This window comes from Salmo salar, chromosome ssa11 (genome assembly GCF_905237065.1).
Source record: "Salmo salar chromosome ssa11, Ssal_v3.1, whole genome shotgun sequence".
Classification (NCBI taxonomy): domain Eukaryota; kingdom Metazoa; phylum Chordata; class Actinopteri; order Salmoniformes; family Salmonidae; genus Salmo; species Salmo salar.
Window position 1 is genome coordinate 63,227,981 of NC_059452.1, and position 23,331 is coordinate 63,251,311.

The 23,331-nt window shown below is 39.3% G+C and overlaps 1 protein-coding gene and 1 long non-coding RNA gene across 2 annotated transcripts; both read right to left on the minus strand.

The window, feature by feature from the left end:
- Positions 1–551: 551 nt before the first annotated feature.
- LOC106562886 (uncharacterized) lies at positions 552–12,830 on the minus strand. Its single transcript, XR_001319125.2, has 4 exons — positions 8,264–12,830; positions 1,978–2,054; positions 1,779–1,854; positions 552–1,072 (listed from the first exon to the last, which is right to left on the minus strand). It is a non-coding gene; the product is annotated as an uncharacterized lncRNA (long non-coding RNA).
- A 1,690-nt stretch (positions 12,831–14,520) lies between these two features.
- LOC106562887 (zinc finger and BTB domain-containing protein 43) lies at positions 14,521–20,368 on the minus strand. Its single transcript, XM_014127957.2, has 2 exons — positions 20,096–20,368; positions 14,521–18,582 (listed from the first exon to the last, which is right to left on the minus strand). The coding sequence occupies exon 2, from the start codon at positions 18,561–18,563 to the stop codon at positions 17,148–17,150; it is 1,416 nt and encodes a 471-aa protein (XP_013983432.1). The 5' UTR covers positions 18,564–18,582; positions 20,096–20,368; the 3' UTR covers positions 14,521–17,147.
- Between the last annotated feature and the right edge of the window lie 2,963 nt (positions 20,369–23,331).

Sequence of the window (23,331 nt, forward strand, 5' to 3'; positions counted from 1 at the left end):
CTTTTTTAACCAGAACATGAATAATATTCAAGGTGGACGAATGCATACTCTTTTATAACGTATTGGAACGAGGGTACCCAACATGAAGTAGCGCGCCAGGTGTCTAATGGGACATCACCGTTCCATGGCTCTTGTTCGGTCAGATCTCCCTCCAGAAGACTCAAAACACTTTGTAAAGGCTGGTGACATCTAGTGGAAGCAATAGGAAGTGCCAAAATATTCCTAAACCCCTGTGTTTTTCAATGGGATAGGTTTAAAGTCAATACAACACATCAGGTATCCACTTCCTGTCAGAAAATGTCTCAGGGTTTTGCCTGCCAAATGAGTTCTGTTATACTCACAGACACCATTCAAACAGTTTTGGAAACTTTAGAGTGTTTTCTATCCATATATAATAAGTATATGCATATTCTAGTTACTGGGTAGGATTAGTAACCAGATTAAATCGGGTACATTTTTTTTATCCAGACGTGCAAATGCTGCCCCCTAGACCCAACAGGTTAATGAAATAAACATCTGCATTTTGAAAGAGTACTTTTATCATTATTTTATTAACGAATGCATAAAGATACTGTAATGCTGTACAGTATATTCTTTATCCGACATTTTGCGGTTCCATGAGGTTGTCTACACGCACTTTAAACATTGGGATAATAAAGTATTTAAAGCACATTGAAGATAGAAGCTGCCTGCATATGTTTATTAGGCTACTATGCAGTCTGACAAGTAAACATAGCCTACAGTACATAGTAAACATGGTAAACTGCTTAATTCCTTACATAAGGGAGAACAAGCCATGTCCAGACTTTCTCAGTGACCTCAAGTACTCATTAACTCTATCTTTAATGCTTTTTCTGGGTTGCATCAGTCATGGACGGAAACTTCTGAGACACAGTATTAATGATGAACACCCGGAGGTTCACTGGTAAGCCACATTTGCCTCGGGATCCATCCCAGTTGGTATTCTGTGTCCACTCGTGGTATCTCTCTTTGGTTGCACATCCTTGGAATAGCAGAACAGCATAACGGTCCGGACGGCCCTTGCTGTGCCTGGTGAGCAGTTTGTCAAGTTCTGTTGTCAGAAGAGGAATGGAAATGTCAGGTTTTCAAAGGATGAATCTGATCCATGTGCACCTTCAGAATGGTACCGCCCTGAGCCCCCTTCGATTACAGTGGCCTATGATAGAAACGGTAGATCAATTAAGAATTAAAAGTGACTCCAACACACAATTGCTGGGTACAGAAACACATTTTAAGAATCTAGCAAAACTAACCGCTTTCTTGTGATGGATTCTGGGTTCAAACTCCTAAACTTGGGATAGGGTTAATTATCAGGTATCCTATTGAAATATTGAGTGCTAAGGTTTAGAAGGTCTCCACCGGAAGTCAATGGTTATCTGTAGGAGGAAGGTATATGGTGGGTGCAATTAAGCTTGGAATGTGCTGAGTGCAGGGAAGCAATCACATGTGGCAGGCATTGATAAGGGGAGAGAGCCATGGATTAGTGATGAAGAGGGTCAAGGTCAGGTCACATTAAGGGAGAAGGAAAAGTTTATTGTCCGTATCACTTTGTTTCCTGCCCAGCAATAAAGATGCAATGTTTAGTGAGGAGGAGACTCCACCCAAAGTGGGGTACATATACCACCACTATTGTAACCATGTCTTTGTCAATTCAGCTGTTTCGATCATTTGGGAAGAATAAACTTGGTCTAAGCTTTCATAGTGTCCATCGAGCTCTCTAACTCTGATAATTAGAACCTAACACTTGGGAACCATACATTTTTTCGGTGCGGCCCGTTGTCCAGCCCTTTGTCTTCTGATCTCCACAGATGGTTGTCAGCATGGTTGTATGCTCTGCAAAAACACATTCACATTTTTAGTACACAATTATTAATTTTATGACACAGTATGCTTACACATTGATAGGCTATATACTGAACATTTTCTTTTGAACAAAATGCACTGAAACCGAAATACCTTCAGTTTTGGTGATCCTCTCAGCTCCGGCTCATTTTCAAGTCCTCTGGTGGTTGAAAAGGCAGCAGCTACTCTTCCTGGGGTCCAGAAAAATGAAGGCAGATTACACAATTTTAAAAACATTACAATACATTCACAGACCGTGTGCCCTCAGCCCCCTACTACACAAATACCACTTAAACTCAGCAAAAAAGAAACGCCCCTTTTTCAGGATCCTGTCTTTTAAAGATAATTCGTAAAAATCCAAATAACTTCACAGATCTTCATTGTAAAGGGTTTAAACACTGTTCCCCATGCTTGTTCAATGAACCATAAACAATTAATGAACATGCACCTGTGGAACGGTCATTAAGACACTAACAGCTTACAGACGGTAGGCAATTAAGGTCACAGTTATGAAAACTTAGGACACTAAAGAAGCCTTTCTACTGACTCTGAAAAACACCAAAAGAAAGATACCCAGGGTCCCTGCTCATCTGCGTGAACGAGCCTTAGGCATGCTGCAAGGAGACATGAGGACTGCAGATGAGGCCAGGGCAATAAATTGCAATGTCAGTACTGTGAGACGCCTAAGACTGCACTACAGGGAGACAGGACAGACAGCTGATCATCCTCGCAGTGGCAGACCACGTGTAACAACACCTGTACAGGATCGGTACACCCGAACATCACACCTGCGGGACAGGTACAGGATGGCAACAACAAATGCCCAAGTTACACCAGGAATGCACAATCCCTCCATCAGTGCTCAGACTCTCCACAATAGGCTGAGAGAGGCTGGACTGAAGGCTTGTAGGCCTGTTGTAAAGCAGGTCCTTACCAGACATCACCGGCAACAACATTGCCTATGGGCACAAACCCACCGTCACTGGACCAGACAGGACTGGCAAAAAGTGCTCTTCACTGATGAGTCGCGGGTTTGTCTCACCAGGGGTGATGGTCGGATTCACGTTTATCGTCGAAGCAAGGAGCGTTACACCGAGGCCTGTACTCTGGAACGGGATGGATTTGGAGGTGGAGGGTCCGTCATGGTCTGGGGTGGTGTGTTACAGCATCATCGGACTGAGCTTGTTGTCATTGCAGGCAATCTCAACACTGTGCGTTACAGGGAAGACATCCTCCTCCCTCATGTGTTACCCTTCCTGCAGGCTCATCCTGACATGACCCTCCAGCATGACAATGCCACCAGCCATACTGCTCGTTCTGTGCGTGATTTCCTGCAAGACAGGAATGTCAGTGTTCTGCCATGGCCAGCGAAGAGCCTGGATCTCAATCCCATTGAGCACGTCTGGGACCTGTTGGATCGGAGGGTGAGGGCTAGAGCCATTCCCCCCAGAAATGTCCGGGAACTTGCAGGTGTCTTGGTGGAAGAGTGGGGTAACATCTCACAGCAAGAACTGGTAAATCTGGTGCAGTCCATGAGGAGGAGATGCACTGCAGTATTTAACCTCCCTGGGCAAGGTGGGACGCAATGTCAAAATTGGGTTTTTGGATATAAATATAAACTTGATCGAACCAAAAATGCATGTATTGTCTAACATGATGTCCTAGGAGTGTCATCTGATGAAGATTGTCAAAGGTTAGTGCTTAAATTTAGCTGTATATCTGGTTTTGTGATGCTATCGTGCTTGGAAAATTGCTTTTTTTTTTTTTTTTGCTGAGGTGCTATGCTAAAATAATCGAATGTTTTGCTTTCACCGTAAAGCCTTTTTGAAATCGGACAATGTGATTGGATTAACGCAGCTGGTGGCCACACCAGATACTGACTGTTACTTTTGATTTGACTTGTTCAGTTTATGTCTCAGTTGTTGAAACTTGTTATGTTTATACAAATATTTACACATGTTAAGTTTGCTGAAAATAAACGCAGTTGACAGTGAGAGGACATTTTTTTTCTGAGTTTATATACAGCACAAAATCCACGTGTATGTGTGTGTATAGTGCTTATGCTATTGTGTGTGTGTGTGTGTATGCATGTGTCTGTGCCTATGTTTGTGTTGCTTCACAGTCCCCGCTGTTCCATAAGGTGTTTTTTCTATCTGTTTTTCAAATCAAATTTTACTGCTTGCATGAGTTACTTGATGTGGAATAGAGTTCCATGTAGTCATGGCTCTATTTAGTACTGTGCGCCTTCCATAGTCTGTTCTGGACTTGGGGACTGTACCCCTGCACACTGACTTGGTACCAGTACCCCCTGTATATAGCCTCGTTATTGTTATTCTTATCTTGTTACTTTTTATTGTTACGTTTTATTTTAGCCTACTTGGTAAATATTTTCTTCTTCTTGAACTGCACTGTTGGTTAAGGGCTTGTAAGTAAGTACTTCACGGTAAAGTCTACACTTGTTGTATTCGGCGCATGTGGCAAATAAAGTTTGATTTGATTTAGCCGGGCTAATAGGAAACATTGTTTTCATGATGGGCTATACCTGCTACAGTACTACAGTACTACAGTACAATTGTGAAAAACAAGTTTTTAAAAACAAGTTTTCAAAATTCCTCCAGCTGTCCATCACTACTGTAAATAAAAACACAGCATCTTGTTTACATCTTGTTTACATTCTTTATGGTAACCACAATGAAACAAATAATTTGTATCTACCTTTCCAATTGCTTTTAGAGTTTGGGATTTTCAAATGTGCGCTGTGAGAATATTTTATAATAATAATAATTATAATCTCTATGTAAATAAGGATGCATTATGAAAGGAAAATGACATGCGCAAAAGATGCTCATAATATTTTTCCTTTTAGAGACTATAATACTGTACATGGCATCCAGGTCATTTTAGAGACTATAATAATGTACATGGCATCCAGGTCATTTTAGAGACTGTAATACTGTACATGGCATCCAGGTCATTTTAGAGACTATAATACTGTACATGGCATCCAGGTCATTTTAGAGACTGTAATACTGTACATGGCATCCAGGTCATTTTAGAGACTATAAAAATGTACATGGCATCCAGGTCTTTTTAGAGACTGTAATACTGTACATGGCATCCAGGTCATTTTAGAGACTATAATAATGTACATGGCATCCAGGTCATTTTAGAGACTGTAATACCGTACATGGCATCCAGGTCATTTTAGAGACTATAATACTGTACATGGCATCCAGGTCATTTTTGTTTCTCATAGAATAAAAGCCTTAGTGTAACAACAGTTGTAGTAGATACTGTTGATGAGTAGAAACAAAACTAAATAAGTGTATTTTTATATCGGCCATTCATTGTACGGTAGAGACACATTAGAACCTTGGGACCCAAAAGAGTAATCAGTGCTCTAACTCCCCCTTGTGCTGGTCTGGAGCAATGAAACAGTGACGCAGGGTACCGTACTTAACCACAAATTACCTCTAAATCCCACGGAATAATCTCAAAACGTTTAGTTGAGGAACCACTGTATACAGTAGATGCAGACCCTTGGGCTTGCTGTCCTACCTCTCCTGCCACACATCTATCATAATGGCTCTAATCTTACATTTGGCTTCATCTACCTCTCCCGGTCATACTGTATGAACTAACTTAACTTTGTATTAGAGTTACCCAACTGGCGGCCTGCGGGTGGTTTCTATTTTGTTGTATTGTTTGTTTATCATTGTTTTTTACATTTGTGTGACTGTCCTTGTCTATCAGTGTATCAGTGTTCTGTTACTTGTCATGTTTTGTATTTTTTTTGTGGACCCCAGGAAGAGTAGCTGCTGCTTCTGCAAAAGCTAATGGGGATCCTAATAAATAGGTAAATGGCATTGTTTGGCCCAACACTATATCCAGAAAATCGATCATGGGGGAAGTTAGGTACAGTGGTAAATGTATTCCTTTTTAGCAAATGAATGCACATTTAAATCATTATAGTATAGCTTATTAACTAGTTATGTAATTCTAAGACCTGTTTACAGTTGGTCTAGTGTCTGTAGCTTAAACTGTTAAAGAGCTCTACCATTTTAAAAACCAATTATTTTAGGCCATTGACAGCATTGTCGTTTTATGCAATTTCAAATAGTTATAATGCACAGTAATAATGTTCGGTGGCAGGACTTGAGCTATTATCAGACTTTCCGGGTAAAAAAAACAAACCTGGAAATTATAAAAACTATATTCGCTTTTGGCTGAAGCCGTAAACGACAGGAAATTCAAAAGCTAATTTGACCTATGCACTAACAAGGCTTTTCAGCATAAGCAGTTTGACTACTGCTAGACTACTGTAGCTTTATTGATCTACTGTACTTCAACAACAGATGTACTCACATTGGATGGGTTGGTTAGGATTCAAACCTTCTCTCAAACAGCCTAATACATACTCTTAGAGTAGGTTTACCACATTAATGTACTTTGTAATGGACCCCAGAAAGAGTAACTGCTCCTTTAGCAACAGCTAATGGGGATCCTAATAAAATACCAAATGTAAACATGTTTTTCAGGTAAGACACACATGCAATCTGCCATCTGGAAATCTGTTGAATGTTCCTAATCTTGATATATGGTTCTTAAAGGGGCAATCTGCAGTTCAAACAACAACAAAGCCGGCACCCAACCACTGTTATGGCAAAAAGCTGAATAATTGGTGGTGGAGAAATAATAATAATGTAACCACTCTCCCATATAGCTATGAATACAAAATGACAATTTTAACCATATTCAGAGGCAAAACCGTGTTTGTTTCAAATTACATTGTTTACAAACAATTGAGTAGAACAAGCATATATTTTGGGTTCTGATGGGATATGACAATTGGACTAAGCAATGAGGCATTTAATATATAAGTTATATTCTTCAAGAATCAATGGGTATGTGTAAATAAGTTATAAATAAACAAATTGATTAAGCAATTACAAATTGACCCTTTAAATATTATAACTTATACATGCCTCAAGTGCATAGCGCAACTGTCTTACCCTAACATAACCCAAAATATAAGGTTGCATTACTCCATTGTTTATAACAGGAACATAAACCATGTATATCTTTAAAATATGTTCAAAAGCTGTCAACTAACTTGTCTCAGTAGGCTTATGTATTAGGCTTGGTCAAATGTAGGGTTAAGGAGCTGTTTTGCAGACACAGATTACACCTTGTCCTGGACCATAAATGTTCCATTGATCTTGCTTTTTAATCCAGGACTAGGCTCAATCTGTGTCTGAGAAAACCTCCCCATAATGTTTAAATGAGTAGAATTGGATTATGTTTTACATGAAAAAACACATTTATATTACCAAGTACATTAATGTGGTAAACCTACTCTAGGAGTACATATTTGGCTGTTTGAGAGAAGGTTTGAATCCTAATACACCAATCCAATGTGAGTACATCTGTTGTTGGAGTACAATAGATAATAACGCTACAGTACTCTAGTAGTAGTCAAGCTGCTTATGCTGTAAAGCCTTTTGCATAGGTCAAATAAGCTTTAGAATTTCCTGTCTTTTTCAGCTTCAGACAAAAGCTAATATTTCACTTAAAACATAGTTTTTTGTATTGATAGTATTCTATAGTATACTACACAATTCTATAGTAAGCACTACATGACTCAGGGGGATACTAGTGTGTAGTATAGTATTATACAGTATAATACAAAATGTTGTAGTAAGCACTACACAATTGAGGAATACTACAGTGTGTAGTATAGAATTCTACAGAATACTACAAAAGTCTATAGTAAGCACTACAAGATTGAGGGATACTAGCGTGGAGAATAGGATTCTACAGTATACTACAGTTTGCTTCAGAATTCTATAGTAAGTACTACAGTATTCTATAGTAAACTGTAGTATTCATTTGTGGGGTTGCATGGAGGGACATGTCAATGCTGAATTATGGCACTTAAGCAAGTCTTTATTCATATTAAATATCTGATTTATTGAATTTTCCACATTGTCTATATTAAAAGGACACTTCCTTTAATATAACAGACTCTTAAAATGCAATACTGGTGTACAATTTTTACATAAAATATAAAAGGTATGCAGAAGACACTCTTTTAATGGAACGACCTGTAACGGTCTGTGGCTTCCTAGTCTAGTGGTCAATACGGAACCTGAGACTCAGCACGCATTGAAATGAGAAGTGAAAGTGAGTGATTAGTTACAGTGCCTTTAGTTACAATCTATTTAATCCATTTTGAATTCAGGCTGTAACACAACAAAATGTGGAATAAGTCAAGGGGTATGAATACTTCCTGAAGGCAGTAAAGCATCATACTTTCACATAGATGACATGATCAGTATGACAATTATGTCATGTGGGTCAACCACACGCGGTAATAGGAAAGGTAATAGGAAATACTTACTACATTCTGTGGTTGTCACAATAACAGTATCGCAATACTCTGAAGTATCTTGGAATGGAAACAAAACATGAAGCTGACCTAATTTCTTTAGAATTTTTTTCAAATGTTGCAAACACGCAGTTCAACATTGCAGCTGACTTTAAAGGTGAGTCGAGACTGACTGATTTACAAATCCCCTTGGTTATTAAATAACTACTCTGTCAGTCACAAGTTACCCATGATATATGACGGTTTTTATGTTCTTGAACACGGCCAAAGCCTTCTGTTGTCACCTAGAGTCACATTTGTTTATTCCCAAGCCATATCACACAATATTTTACATACAGCAGGTTTTTTAAAGGACCATAGAGTTCAGTCTGCTTTATGTTTTCTTTTTGCCATGGAAAACTCAGTACCGTGGTATCGCAATACTGGTATCAAGACAACCCTACATTATTTGACCGTCTCAGAATACACCACCCTGTGGAAGGGTGTCATAGGTTGTTCCATTTACACAGCATAAGAGAAATAGCCCACAGGTAATATCATTTAAATCATTAATTTAACCTAGTGAAGTAGAGTTTTCCAAACAACATCACCTATGAAATGTTACACAGGGAGCAAACATTTATTGCTGAAAACATTTTGTTTGTACAAAACATTCACAAAGTTCTTCTATAAGAAGAAAATATCCAAAATGGTGACAAAGAAAGTTTTAGGAAAGAGTTCTGGAAAAATGTGAGCAACTTTTGTTAGATAGTAAAATCTAAAGACACATGCTAATTTATGTGAGGTAGTTTAATTTCACCACTAATATAATGGACACGAGAGCAGAAATATCTTCCTAACCAAGCTCAATTGGTCCTATTGCTTAATCATTGTTTTTTATCCTCAAAGTGAAGTTAGTTTGCTCTTTATTTTCCCAGGACACCTGTAATACAGTCACAAAAGTAGCAACTAACTAGTGCTAAATCTCAGACTGTCCACTTTAATTTTATTTAACAGTACCTAGGCCTATCATTCCGAGGAATTTATTTTCAATTGATAATTAGATTACATTTCTCCAGATAACCCGAAAACCTACAGAACTTCTGATAAAAGCAATGTGGAAGCAAATACCGTAGCATCATTTCAAATACCATATTTTGTACCGCATACAGTAGACATAGAGTTCCTACTTTGAATTAAATGCACCAATGTTAGCTTTCACATGAAAAAGACTGTCACTCTAAAATGATTGTCTTTTGTTTCGTTAGCAGCCGATACAAAAATACAATTTGCATACTAGTAATCAAGAATGCTGAAAAATAATGAAAAATGACCTGTTCCAGACACTTGCAATACCTTTGTTGGTCCAGGTTCTTTTCACCTTACAGCAGGACACTAACCTAAAGCACAAGGCTAAACACACTGGAGTTGCTTACCAAGATGACATTAAATATTCCTGAGTGGCCTAGTTACAGTTTTGACTTAAATCGGCTTGAAAATCTATAGCAAGACTCGAAAATGGATGTCTAGCAATGATCAACAACCAACTTGACAGAGCTTGAAGATTGTTTTAAGAATAATGTGCAAATATTGTACAATCTAGGTGTGCAGAGCTCTTAGAGATTTACCCAGAAAGACTCACAGCTGTAATCACTGTCAAAGGTGATTCTAACATGTATTGACTCAGGGGTGTGAATACTTATGTAAATTAGATATTTCTGTATTTCATTTTCAATACATTTGCAAAAATTTCTAAAAACATGTTTGATCATGGAACCTGATCAAGGGATACTAACATGTGTAGTATCGTATTATACAGTATACTACAAAATGTCATCACTAATATAAGGAAGCAAAAGCAGAAACATCTTCCCAAACAAATTCAGTTAGTCCTATTGTTTAATCATTATGTTTTTTATCCTCAAAATGAAGATAGTTTGCTCTTTATTTCCCAGGGCACCCGTAATACATAGTCACAAAAGTAGCAACTAGTGCAAAATCTTAGTCCACTTTAATTTTCTTTAACAATACCTAGAAAGCTATTGGTGAACAGATTGTGGCATATTCCTCGTTGTGGTGGCGTAAGTACCAATTGTCACCTTTTTTACAAAACATTTTAGGATTTAACGTTCATTCTTCAAGGATCATATCTTAAATTCAAAATCCATTAACGCGTGCTGATTAAAAAAATAACAATATATCAACAATGTCAGTCATAAATTATCTAAAAACAATATTTATTAGGCTATAAGAGTAGTAAGAAACCACAAACTATATTCAATATGTTGATTATCAGATGTTGTGTAACTACAAACTACAGTACAGTAATCTTTTTGTGCATTTGTACATTTATTTATACCTACTTCCCAAAAATATAGTTAAATATTGTATGATAAATATATTGAGGTTTTAGTATATGTAATTGAGCTTTCCAGTTAAACATATCAATTGTTGTTTGGAAATATAACATCAGTCAAATCCTGTTTGAATTGAAATAGTATAAACTGTAAAACCGACCTAGCATCACAAACCTAGAAAGCAAAACAGCCTACTTTAACCGCAAGTCTTATGACTTATCCCAGGCATAATTTAAAAATGAGATATACTACCTTTCTTGTATTATTTTTCACATACCTCTTTATGTGGCTGACTGTACAAAAGTGTGAAGAGACTATCTAGCAGGTAGCCTACTGGCAAAAAGTCACTAGAAAGGCATGCTCTGGTTCAAACTAGGTATAAGTGCCTTTAAGAATACTATTTCCAAAACTGAAATGCATGACTCATTAAACTTAAAGTAACTGTCCAGGGAAAACCTAACTTTTAAAAGTATATATTCTGTTAACTCATACCCAAATAATGTTGTTGATTTGTCTTATACTCAGATTTGTGGCCAAAGGATAAATTGGAGAGAAAAAAAAACACAAAAAACTCCACCTCAAACTTGTATCTCAAACAGACCATTTCAAAAATACTTGCTATTTACTCATTGACAAATGATGTCATCCTGCCTCATTGGCTGAGCAGGGCAATCTTCAGTCAACTTGCATGAACATTTTTAATGACCGGTATACCCCCACACCATTCTGTTGTTGGGGTACGCACACACAATTCCAACCCAGAAAAGCTGTGTTTCAACATGCTTAATAACCCATTTTTGGAAGGAAAAGTATTTCACTCAAATTGTAATTAATTTTAGGGTCATTTTTCATAGAAATCTGGAAACACTGGATGGTTACTTTAAGTATGTTCAATATGTCAAAAAACGTGTGCTAATATCATAAGTACTATTCCATTTACATAGCTCAACAGCCTCACAAGTTATATTGACCTAACTTGGGCTACACAGTACATTGGCACACCTTAACAAACAATACTCACCATCAATGAACCTACCATAATTTTCTACAACTGTACAAGTATGTCAAAGATACACTGTCTCATTTACATGATTCCACTCCCAAAACCATGAATAAATAAACTATTAATACAAGATGAACAGGAGAATCCCTGATTTTCAAGGTGACAGATATGAGAAGTTATCAGAGGATAAACAAGTAAGGTTTCAAAATGGCAACTCCTCTGGGGAATGGCTGGCTAACTGACAAGATAAATGGCACTACTCTCCAACATCCAGTCCTGAGGGCGAAAAAACGCCCTACCACATAGTTAACAAAAGAAAGGCCCATATAAGGTCTAAACCCAGTAAATATAATGTCTTTAGCCAGTGTGCTATTGATGTGTCTATGTGAGAACATTGAGGTAACATGATCCCCACATTAGATGTGTGACCCATTCGTGCTTCAAAGTCTATTTACAGTGCCTTCAGAATGTATTCACACCCCTCAACTTTTTCCACATTTGGTTGTGTTACAGAATTAATTTAAAAATGGATTAAATGTAGATTTTTTTGGTCACTGCCCTACACACAGTACCTGATAATGTCAAAGTTGAATCATGTTTATACATGTTTTACAAATTAATTAAAAATGAAAAGCAGAAATGTCTTGTGTCAATAAGTATTCAAACCTTTTGTAATGGCACGCCTAAATAAGTTCAGAAGTAAACATTTGCTTAAAAACCACATAATAAGTTGCATGGACTATGTGCAATAATAGTGTTGAACATGATTTTTGAATGACTACCTCATATCTGTACCCCACACATACAAATAATTGTATGGTCCCTCAGTCAAGCAGTGAATTTCAAACACAGATTCAACCACAAAGAACAGGGAGGTTTTCCAGTGCCTCGCAAAGAACGGCACCTATTGGTAGATGGGTTCAAATAAAAAAAGCAGACATTAAATATCCCTTTGAGCATGGTGAAATGATTAATTACACTTTGGATGGTGTATCAATAAACCCTGTCACTACAAAGATTCAGGCGTCCTTCCGAATTAAGTTGCCGGAGAGGAAGGGATTTTACCATGAGGCCAATGGTGACTTTAAACAGTTAGAGTTTAATGGCTGTGATAGGAGAAAACTGAGGATGGATCAACAACATTGTAGTTACTCCACAATACTAACCTAATTGACAGAGTGAAAAGAAGGAAGCCTGTACAGAATAAAAATATTCCAAAGCATGCATACTGTTTGCAAAAAGGCACTAAAGTAATACTGCAAAAAATGTGGTAAAGCAATTAACTTTTTTTGTCCTGAATACATGTGTTATGTTTGGGGCAAATCCAATACAACACATTACAAAGTATCATTCTCCATATTTTCAAGCATAGTGGTGGCTGCATCATGTTATGGGTATGCTTGTAATCGTTAAGGACTGGGGAATTTTTCAGGATAAAAATAAACTAAATGGTGCTAGGCACAGGCAAAATCCTAAAAGAAAACCCAGTTCAGTCTGCTTTCCACCAGACACTGGGAGATGAATTCATCTTTCAGCAGGACAAAAACCTAAAACACAAGCCCAAATCTACACTGGAGTTGCTTACCAAGAAGACAGTGAATCTTCCCGAGTGGCTGAGTTACAGTTTTGACTTTAATCTTCTTGAAAATCTATGGCAAGACCTGATAACGGTTGTCTAGCAATGATTAACAACCAATTTGACAGAGCTTGAATTTTGAAAAGAATAACAGGCAAAAGTTGCACAATCCAGGTGTGGAAAGCTTTAAGAAACTTACCCAGAAAGACTCACAGCTGCTACAAAGTATTGACTCAGAGGTGTGAATACTTATGTAAATGAGATATTTCTGTATTGTATTTTCAATAACTTTGCTAACATTTCTAAAAACATGTTTAACTTTTTCATTATGGGGTATTGTGTAGATGGGTGAGAAGTAGAAAAAAATAATTTTTTTGAATTCAGGCTGTAACACAACAAAATGTGGAATAAGTAAAAGGGTATGAACACTTTCTGAAGGCACTGTACATGCACTCCATGTTTCTCCTGTTAAGTAGCTATAGCAGTCCACACACCACAATTTCTGAGGTTCTGATTCCGACTCGGCAGATCTGAGTAGCTGACTAGACTGCAAAGCTGGCGTCCCAGGATTCTGATCTTGGATCAGTTTGTATGTGACGGTTGGCTCAGGCCGCTGCCCCGTTGTAAGTCTATAGGGTAAATCCATTTGAAGTCAATCACTTTTTGACAGCATCCCTTTTGATTTAAACAACACTTTCATACATGTTTGCCCATGGAAGAAGTGATCAGAAAGTGACTTTTTGGACCTGAATGCCAAAACATTCAGAAGATAAAGGTGCTCAAAGTTGACCCATGTCACCAGACATCCCTGTCTTCATTACTGATAAAAAAAAAAGATAAACGGTTGAGTTTGATGTCATTTAAAAGATGACAAAGTGTTGTCAAACTATTTCATGATTTACCTAAAACTATATTTAACCTTTTCACTTGTGAGTTCCAAATATCTCTAACGATCACACCAGTGTGAGTTGTTTATACACGTGATGTCAGAATTTTTTTATTTTACCTTTATTTAACTAGGCAAGTCAGTTAAGAACAAATTCTTATTTTCAATGACGGCCTAGGAACAGTGGGTTAACTGCCTTGTTCAGGGGCAGAACGACAGATTTGTACCTTGTCAGCTCGGGGATTAGATCTTGCAACCTTTCAGTTACTAGTCCAACGCTCTAACCACATGACTACCTGCCACCCCAATGAATGCACTCAATGTTCCTAAATGTGATCGTTCAGTAAGAGGACAGTTAACCCTCGCAGCCTGCTAATTATCTATAGGCTATGTTTCAACTTGTCAATGTAAAATTATTTTCTAACAAGTTTTATTTTCTAACAACAGTTTGAATTCAGATGTGTTCCATCTCCTCATTAATTCACATAGACGTAGCCCATTTCACTGTTGTGGACAATTTATGTTTGAGACTTTACTGAACCGGACAAACTTCTCTCTTCGAGGAGAGCCCAAGCCAAGCACTTCCCCAGTGTTTCTGCAGATCAAGTATGCAGACATTTGTGCAGTCTTGCACAAACTTTTTCCCCATGGCACATTTTCTGTCTGGCGCTCACATTGCCTTCATTGTTGTTTTCTTTACAAATAATAACTTTGGACTTGTGTGTTCCTATCAAAGTGCATGCCTTATTTTCTGTATATCATGTTGTAGTTTCTACTGTAGCATAAAGTATGTATGGAGCATAACGTAATTACTGTTTTATTCAGGTTTCTAGTTCCGGTGACAAATAATGCATTCCGATTATTGCATAGATTGTAATTTTAATGGACACCTATGATGTAAAATACTATTTTGAAGATTGTACTGATTATGATGAGCTAATGCTGAGATATTTTCCAGCTATGTATGGCTCCATGTTTGTTGAAATTTCACAATGCATTCTGGGTGTCACAGAAATGGCTGTTAGACCAAAGATGTTATAATGAGGTGAAGGAATGGTTCACTCATCTTTCGAGTAATCTTCCGAAAGTGAATGATCGCAGACGACACACCCCCTTCATCATGCATATTGCAAACAGACCAAACTCATCTTGTCTCCTCTTCTTATCTTTGGTTGACGCAGAAAACTAACATAGTGGCGCGTACAAACTACACATCGTCAAAATACTTTAGATTTTTTGAAAGTATTTTACTCAATTATTTCAATCAATGGTAAGCTCACCGTGATGTGATGAATTGTAAATAGTAATATGACCGCTTGTGTTACGTCAATCTTTCCTCAGTTAGTGCTAATACTAATGTAGCCTACATTTTCCATTTGGATGATTGTGTTATGCTGTCGCTACTTCTGTGAATGTCTGAACATTGCATCCAAAAATAAACTGGTCACATTCAGGACATAACTCTGTAAGGACTGTGTTTGTGCTAAAATTTTCTGTGAAAAAAGTGTGTGGCCAGCTCAAACACTGACTGTTGCATCAATCGAAACTGGACATTCTAAATAAGCGTTCTTATCACACTGGTTTGAGCGTACACTGCAGGGATCACACCCGTTTGTTGGTACGTGTCAAAGAATAAAAATGTACATTTTTCTTTAAACCTTTAACTTCAATTATCTAAAAATGTGTAAACTCTGATTTTTTTTCTTCATATTTGCATATTTAGCTTAGGCCCTATTTAATCTGAGGCTTTTGTGTTTTGCCCACCAACAGTTGAGACACAACTTGCTCTAGAATACAAGGTGGGTATCATTTCAATCATAGAAATTTAATGGACCTATCCCTTCAGACCACTGCAATTTAGCTGGGTTTAAAAAAGAAATAAAACATATTTAACCTTTATTTAACTAGGCAACTCACTACTGAATATCCTCCAGGTACACCACTGAAATGATAATTTAATAAAAATGTTAACTTCTAACTACTACCAGTCTACCACAAAGGTGACCACCGGTCAACCCACCATTAAATGTAAACTTAAATGGTCATGTCTATTCTATTATCTATATTATCTATGCTTCATCAAGATTGTGGTTTTGAGTCCCACGAGCGACAAGTATTTTTATTTTTAAATGAAACAAATAAATAAAATGTGTGCACTCACTACTGTAAGTCGCTCTGGATAAGAGCATCTGCTAAATGACAAATGGAAAAATTTTAATTCCTATAATTTCAATAGGTTTCCTATGGAGGATTGACAGTATAATTTAAAACAACAGATATTCCCATTCAAGTCAACATTCTCTGATGTCTGGACCTCCAACCATCTTTGTGGTTCCACTTGAAATGTAAATGTTATTCTCATTTTACTACATTTATTAGCCAAACCATTATACCCACCCTGTATTCAAGAGCATGTTGTGTCTCAACCGATGGCAGGCACAACACAAACACGTTAAAGGATGTAAAAAAAGGAGCTTCCACGTTTTTAGATAATTTACGTTAAAGGACAAAATATATAAAATAGTTTGACAACCCTGTTTGTAAGCTTTTCAAATTATATACATCTAATCCGTTTATCTTTTCCAGTGATGAAGACATGGATGTCTTATAGTATGGTGGGGTATGAAAAATGGGTAAACGTTGAGCACCTTTATCTCTTGAACATGTTGGCATTCAGGTAAAAGAAAAATCTGTTTCTGAGCACTTCTACAATGGGCAAATATGTATGGAAGGTTATGTTCAAATCAAAGGGGTGGATTAACCCTATATCCACCTAAACTGATTGGAGGGTGGGCATCCAAGCAACTGTGTGTTAATTTGATCCAGGATCAGCAAATCTGGGCAGCCTGCTCAGTGAAACTGATACGGGACTGTGGGAGATGACGAGGTGAACTGTAGTTGGAAATCTGATCTGGGGTCAGCAGATCTGGGCAGCCTGCTCAGTGAAACTGATACGGGACTGTGGGAGATGATGAGGTGAACTGTAGTTGGAAATCTGATCTGGGGTCAGCAGATCTGGGCAGCCTGCTCAGTGAAACTGATACGGGACTGTGGGAGATGACGAGGTGAACTGTAGTTGGAAATCTGATCTGGGGTCAGCAGATCTGGGCAGCCTGCTCGTTGACGGCAGGCCGGGCCTGGTGGGCCCTGGTGCAGGAGGACGTGTGTCTGTTGAAGCTGTCCCGCCACATGAAGCGCTTGGCACACAGGCTACACTCATAGGGCTTTACACCCGTGTGAATCTTCATGTGGCCCACCAGGTGGTGCTTCATCTTGAAGCTCTTGCCGCACACGGCGCAGCCGTATGGCCGCAAGCCAAGGTGCATGCTCATGTGCCGGTCCCGTTGGCTCTTGTGGGTGAAGCTCTTGCCACACTGGCAGGGGTACAATTTGTAGACCACTGAGGCAAAGCCCGAGTGGGAGGTCTCTTCCTGGAGGCCACTGGGGTTTCCTTCCAAACCACCGCCACTCTCCTCACGACCGGTTGCCCCTCCTAGCAGGTCGTTCTTCAGCCCAAGCGGGGTCCCTTCGGCCTTGTCGGCTGAGAAGCCCTCCATGGAGGTGCCATAAAAGTCCAGCGGGTCCTCCTCCAGGCGATCCTCCAGCTGAGCTGCCAGCTTCTCGTCGATGCTGTGGCCCAGGGAGCTCTTGCTGGGCGAGGCCTGGGAGTGGCTAAAGTTCATCTGCTCGGGGTCAGTAACCGCAGGGTCCCCGCTAAACAGAGCCCCGCCGCCCCCGCAATCCTCACGCCTCTCTGACTTCACATGGACCCATTTTCTGTGGCCCATGATGCTGGGTGGGACGTAGGCTGGTCTGGAGTACTGGTAGTCCCCCTCACCAACCTCCTCGTCATCCCCGTCCTGGCTGGTGGCCTCGCTACCTGAGCCGTCGTGGTCGACCGGCGGAGAGCAGCTGCCGCCGGGCTGGGTGCTGTTGTTCTCCAGAGAGGATGGGGAGAAGCTGTTCTCCAGGAGCTGATCCATTTCCATCTTGGCAAAGCCCTCCACTGCTACTCCGCCGGCCTCCAGGCCCATGGAGCCATCCCCAGGGCTGTGGTAGCTGCTGTCCCCAGGGGAAGGCCTGTCCCCAAGCCCACCAGAAGACTTGTGCGCTAATGTTCTTGCGCCGCTTCCTACCACCTCTAACAGCTCAGTGCACTTGTCCACCACGTGCCACATCTGGAGGAAGCTTGCTGCAGTGAGGAAGGCTACCACTTCGCCGGCCGGTAGGTGCAGGGTGCCTGTGTAGCAAGAGAGGAGGAGGCGTTCGAACACACATGGGTGCATGACGTCGGGTAAAACACAGCGGGCACTGTTTTTGAGGAGGACCTGGTCGCAGAAGTAGGGCGAACTGGCGGCCAGGACAGCCCGGTGAGCGCGGTACTGGTGGCCCTGGATGACCACGATGATGTCACAAAGCTGGCCCCTCTGCCGTTGCTGGTTGAGCTTCTGAAGCAGGGATCCGGAGAAGTTTGGGAAGTCCACGCGCAGCACGTTACCCTCGGACTCCATGGCAGCCAGGGTTCTAGATCTAGAACATGTAGAACATCAACAAGTCATTCATTACGTTGAAGTTAAATATGTGGGTTCTAGATCTAGAGCATAGAGGCATTACCATACATAGGCCTAATACTTTGCAATCCACTCATGTTTTAACTTTGCGAGCAGTTTCTGTGATTTTCCTTATATCACTGACAAAACATAAAAATGCACTTTCTAGATGTGATAAAAACACAATACTTGTGATTAACTATCCATGCCAGTTTAAAAGAAGTTAGACAAATATTTCATAATTCTATTAATCATGAGATCACATGGAGTAGCTAGAACTTGCTAAAGATGGCCATAAAATGTACATAAGTGGGGTGTACTCAATAACCACCTTCGATCCAGTTTCCATGTGAGCAAAGTAATACTGTACAAAAACTATTGTTTTTATTATTACGAAAATGAATGACAGCTGTGATGGCAACAGGAAGGTTCGGTACAATTGTATAAATGCCTACAGACAACGTGTTCATTCCACATGGTGGGACCTTTTTGTGTCGGTAAAATGTATTATGCGAGAAATGGCGGTGGAAACGTCTTCATGCGCAAATACTGTTTTAAAAACCATCATATTGAAGCAAATTTGGGAGTCACGCGATGATATGGTGTGTGGTCCTCTCGCTAAAACTCGGGAAACCATGCAGTTTATTAGTTTACAGATTAAGTTAATTATGAGGAACTTCACAGGGTGCTGAAAGTGAACGCTATGAGCTTCATGGTCCTTTCCAATAAATATCGAGGGACTCATTCTGGTGACATGATGATCGATGCTTGACAAAAACAAATATCCATAATAATCTCATAATGTAGACTAGCCTACGCGCACTGTATCTGGGAGCTGTTGGTTAGAACGCATGTGCCAAGACAAGAGTAGGCAGGCTATTTCGGCAACAGTTTTTGTGACAAAACTATTAGTTGAGTTGAAAATGCGATGGAAACACATTTAGATTTGTATTCTGTACATGAAAACGTATTAAAAATGTAATGCTGTGTGTCTACGTCATCACGCACTGTTTTTTCTCCGCAACAAGTCAGTTTTGGTGGAAACACTCCACTTGACGGAAAATGCTAATATTTTCTTTATGCAGATTTTCGAACATTCGCATGAAATCTGTCGCCAATAAGATGGAAACTTAGCTAATGATACTCAATGATAGAAGCGGTTACCAAGCAAATACAATTGAATACTCACAATGAAGAAAAAACGTAGGTAAGCAATATAGGTTTGGATTTCTACATCTGCAAACTGTTATGTGCAGATTTGCATTCAGAACACTGCGTGCAAGTGTAAACATTTCCATTTCCCGTGTGATTCACAAGATGCTGAAAAACAATGTTGCAGAAGCAGGCTAGCTGAGCTATGGCGCTATCCCAAGTAGAATGCACTGAATACATCAAATTCTTACGATCATGATGAATTCCTAGGTTTTCAAGAATTACTGACCATACGTAAATATGTAGGTGTCGTACATGCATGAAAAATAGAGTTGTCTCACCTTTGATTTCATTTTGATCTTTTGATTTAGAATACAACAGTCAGCTCTCTTCCGAGTTCCACCGGATTTCTTTCAGTTTACGTCATCACGTAGCCAAGAATCGCATGGCGCGTTATGAGCAATGTAAACAAACCCGACGGCAGCCCGCCCCCACTGTCTGGTTTCCACAAGATAACACAGCAACAAAGTCAGATTCACAGTCACAAATCAAATCAAATCGAATGTTATTTGTCACATGTGCCCAATACAACTTACCGTGAAATGCTTATTTACAAGCCCTTAACCAACAACGCAGTTCAAGAAATAGAGTTAAGAAAAAAATGACTGAATAAAATAAAGTAAAACATTAAATAAAAACGAACACAATAAAATAACAATACCGAGGCTATATAAAAGGGGTACCGGTACTGAGTAAATGTGTTAGTCGAGGAGTCAACTTTTGCTACAAAAATGTGCTTTTAGGTCTTAATTTAAGGTTAGGCATAAGGTTAGCAGTGTGGTTAAGGTTAAGTTTAGATTTAAAATCAGGTCTTAACTAGTGACGACCCAACTGTCTGGGTTGCCATATCAGCTAGGTATGGCTGGTGAGGGTTCCGGAAGGTTGTAGGAGGTTTATCTGACATATTCTTACTCCTGTAGATTCCTAATGTTGACCTACAACAATGTCTTTATTGTAAATTGTAAAAGTTGAAATAATGAAAAATATGACTTTCAAATTACATGTTTCTGTTAATCTCATCCTATATAAACAAAATAAAAACAAAATAGTCCATTGTTTGTGCAATGTAGTGAGACGATGAGCTGATATTTGACAGAAAAATAAGAGGGAAACAGTTATTTGGTAGGCCTATTCTTCCAACCACATTCATACATCTTTGCAAGATAATAAAATTGGGTTATTTATGAAATGAGGTGTGAACAACAGAATGTGACACTATTGACTGAACCAAGAGACCTTTCAGATGACTGCATGTCCGTTTGGGATCTTTCACAGGGCAGGCCTAACCAGTGAACTGGACTAATGTTTTGACCCGTTAAAAGTAAAGAATGATGAAATATCATATTTCTCTGATGACAGTCATTATGCGTTATAATATGGTTTGAACACTCGACACCTTACACCTTTGCTCCACCATTACAGTCAACTAATTTTATAAATAAGAGAAAAACATTTTTTTCCTTGCGCAATTAGCTCCAGACAATTATCGTAAATCCAAGATTCCTTGACACGGCACACACGCACACACAAAACACACACACACACACACACACACACACACACACACACACACACACACACACACACACACACACACACACACACACACACACACACACACACGTGTCATGCCTATAATGGTCACAGGGGCACGTGTTCCCTCAGATTTGTCCAGTATATACAGTTGAAGTCAGAAGTTTACATACACATAGGTTGGAGTCATTAAAACTCGCTTTTCAACCACTCCACAAATGTATTCTTAACAAACTATAGTTTTGGCAAGTCGGTTAGGACATCTACTTTGTGCATGACACAAGTCATTTTTCCAACCATTGTTTACAGACAGATTATTTCATTTATAATTCACTATATCACAATTCCAGTGGGTCAGAAGTTTACATACACTAAGTTGTCTGTGTCTTTAAACAGCTTGGAAAATTCCAGAAAATTATGTAATGGCTTTAGAAGCTTCTGATAGGCTAATTGACATCATTTGAGTCAATTGAGGTGTACCTGTGGATGTATTTCAAGGTCTACCTTCAAACTCAGTTACTCTTTGCTTGACCACATGGGAAAATTAAAAGAAATGAGCCAAGACCTCAGAAAAAAAATTGTAGACCTCCACAAGTCTGGTTCATCCTTGAGAGCAATTTCCAAACGCCTGAAGGTACCATGTTCATCTGTACAAACAATAGTAAGCAAGTATGAACACCATGGGACCACACAGCTGTCGTACCGCTCAGGAAGGAGACGCGTTCTGTCTCCTAGAGATGAACGTACTTTGGTGCGAAAAGTACAAATCAATCCCAGAACAACAGCAAAGGACCTTGTGAAAATGCTGGAGGAAACGGGTTCAAAAATATCTATATCCACAGTAAAACGAGTCCTATATCGACATAACCTGAAAGGCCGCTCAGCAAGGAAGAAGCCACTGCTCCAAAACCGCCATAAAAAAGCCAGACTACGGTTTGTAACTGAAAATGGGGACAAAGATCGTACTTTTTGGAGAAATGTCCTCTGGTCTGATGAAACCAAAATGGAACTGTTTGGCTATAAGGACCATCGTTGTGTTTGGAGGAAAAAGGAGGAGGCTTGCAAGCCGAAAAACACCATCCCAACCGTGAAGCACGGGGGTAGCAGCATCATGTGGTGGGGGTGCTTTGCTACAGGAGGGACTGGTGCATTTCACAAAATAGATGGCATTATGAGGGAGGAAAATTATGTGGATATATTGAAGCAACATCTCAAGACATCAGTCAAGAAGTTAAAGCTTGGTCACAAATGGGTCTTCCAAATGGACAATGAGCCCAAGCTTACTTCCAAAGTTGTGGCAAAATGGCTTAAGGACAACAAAGTCAAGGTATTGGAGTGGCCATCACAACGCCCTGACCTCAATCCTATAAAAAATGTGTGGGCAGAACTGAAAAGTGTGTGCGAGCAAGGAGGGTTACAAACCTGACACAGTTACACCAGCTCTTTCAGGAGGAATGGGCCAAAATGTACCCAACTCATTGTGGGAAGCTTGTGGAAGGTTACCTGAAACATTTGACCCAGGTTAAACAATTTAAAGGCAATGCTACCGAATACTAACTGAGTGTATGCAAACTTCTGACCCACTGGGGATGTGATGAAAGTAATAAAAGCTGAAATAAATCATTCTCTCTACTATTATTTTGACATTTCACATTCTTAAAATAATGTGGTGATCCTACCTGACCTAAAACAGGGAATTTTTACTAGGATTAAATGTCAGGAATTGTGAAAGACTGAGTATAAATGTATTTGGCTAAGGTGTATGTAAACTTCCGACTTCAACTGCATATACGGGGGAAAAAAACATGTTAAATGGGTTCCATCGCGTCCTCAACTCTTTTGATCTTACCAAAAATGTTGTGTTAGTTACATAGCGAGTGTCTCCACTCTGGGATTGGCACATGCGCTGTAGGCTAGAGTGTCAGTTGCGCGCTGTTGACTAGAGCTCACATATAGCCTACATGATAGGATTATTATTATGGAC

What these genes read in the sequence shown, in the direction of transcription:
- LOC106562887 (XM_014127957.2), bottom strand. Translation starts at nt 18,563, where the DNA reads ATGGAGTCCGAGGGTAACGTGCTGCGCGTGGACTTCCCAAACTTCTCC.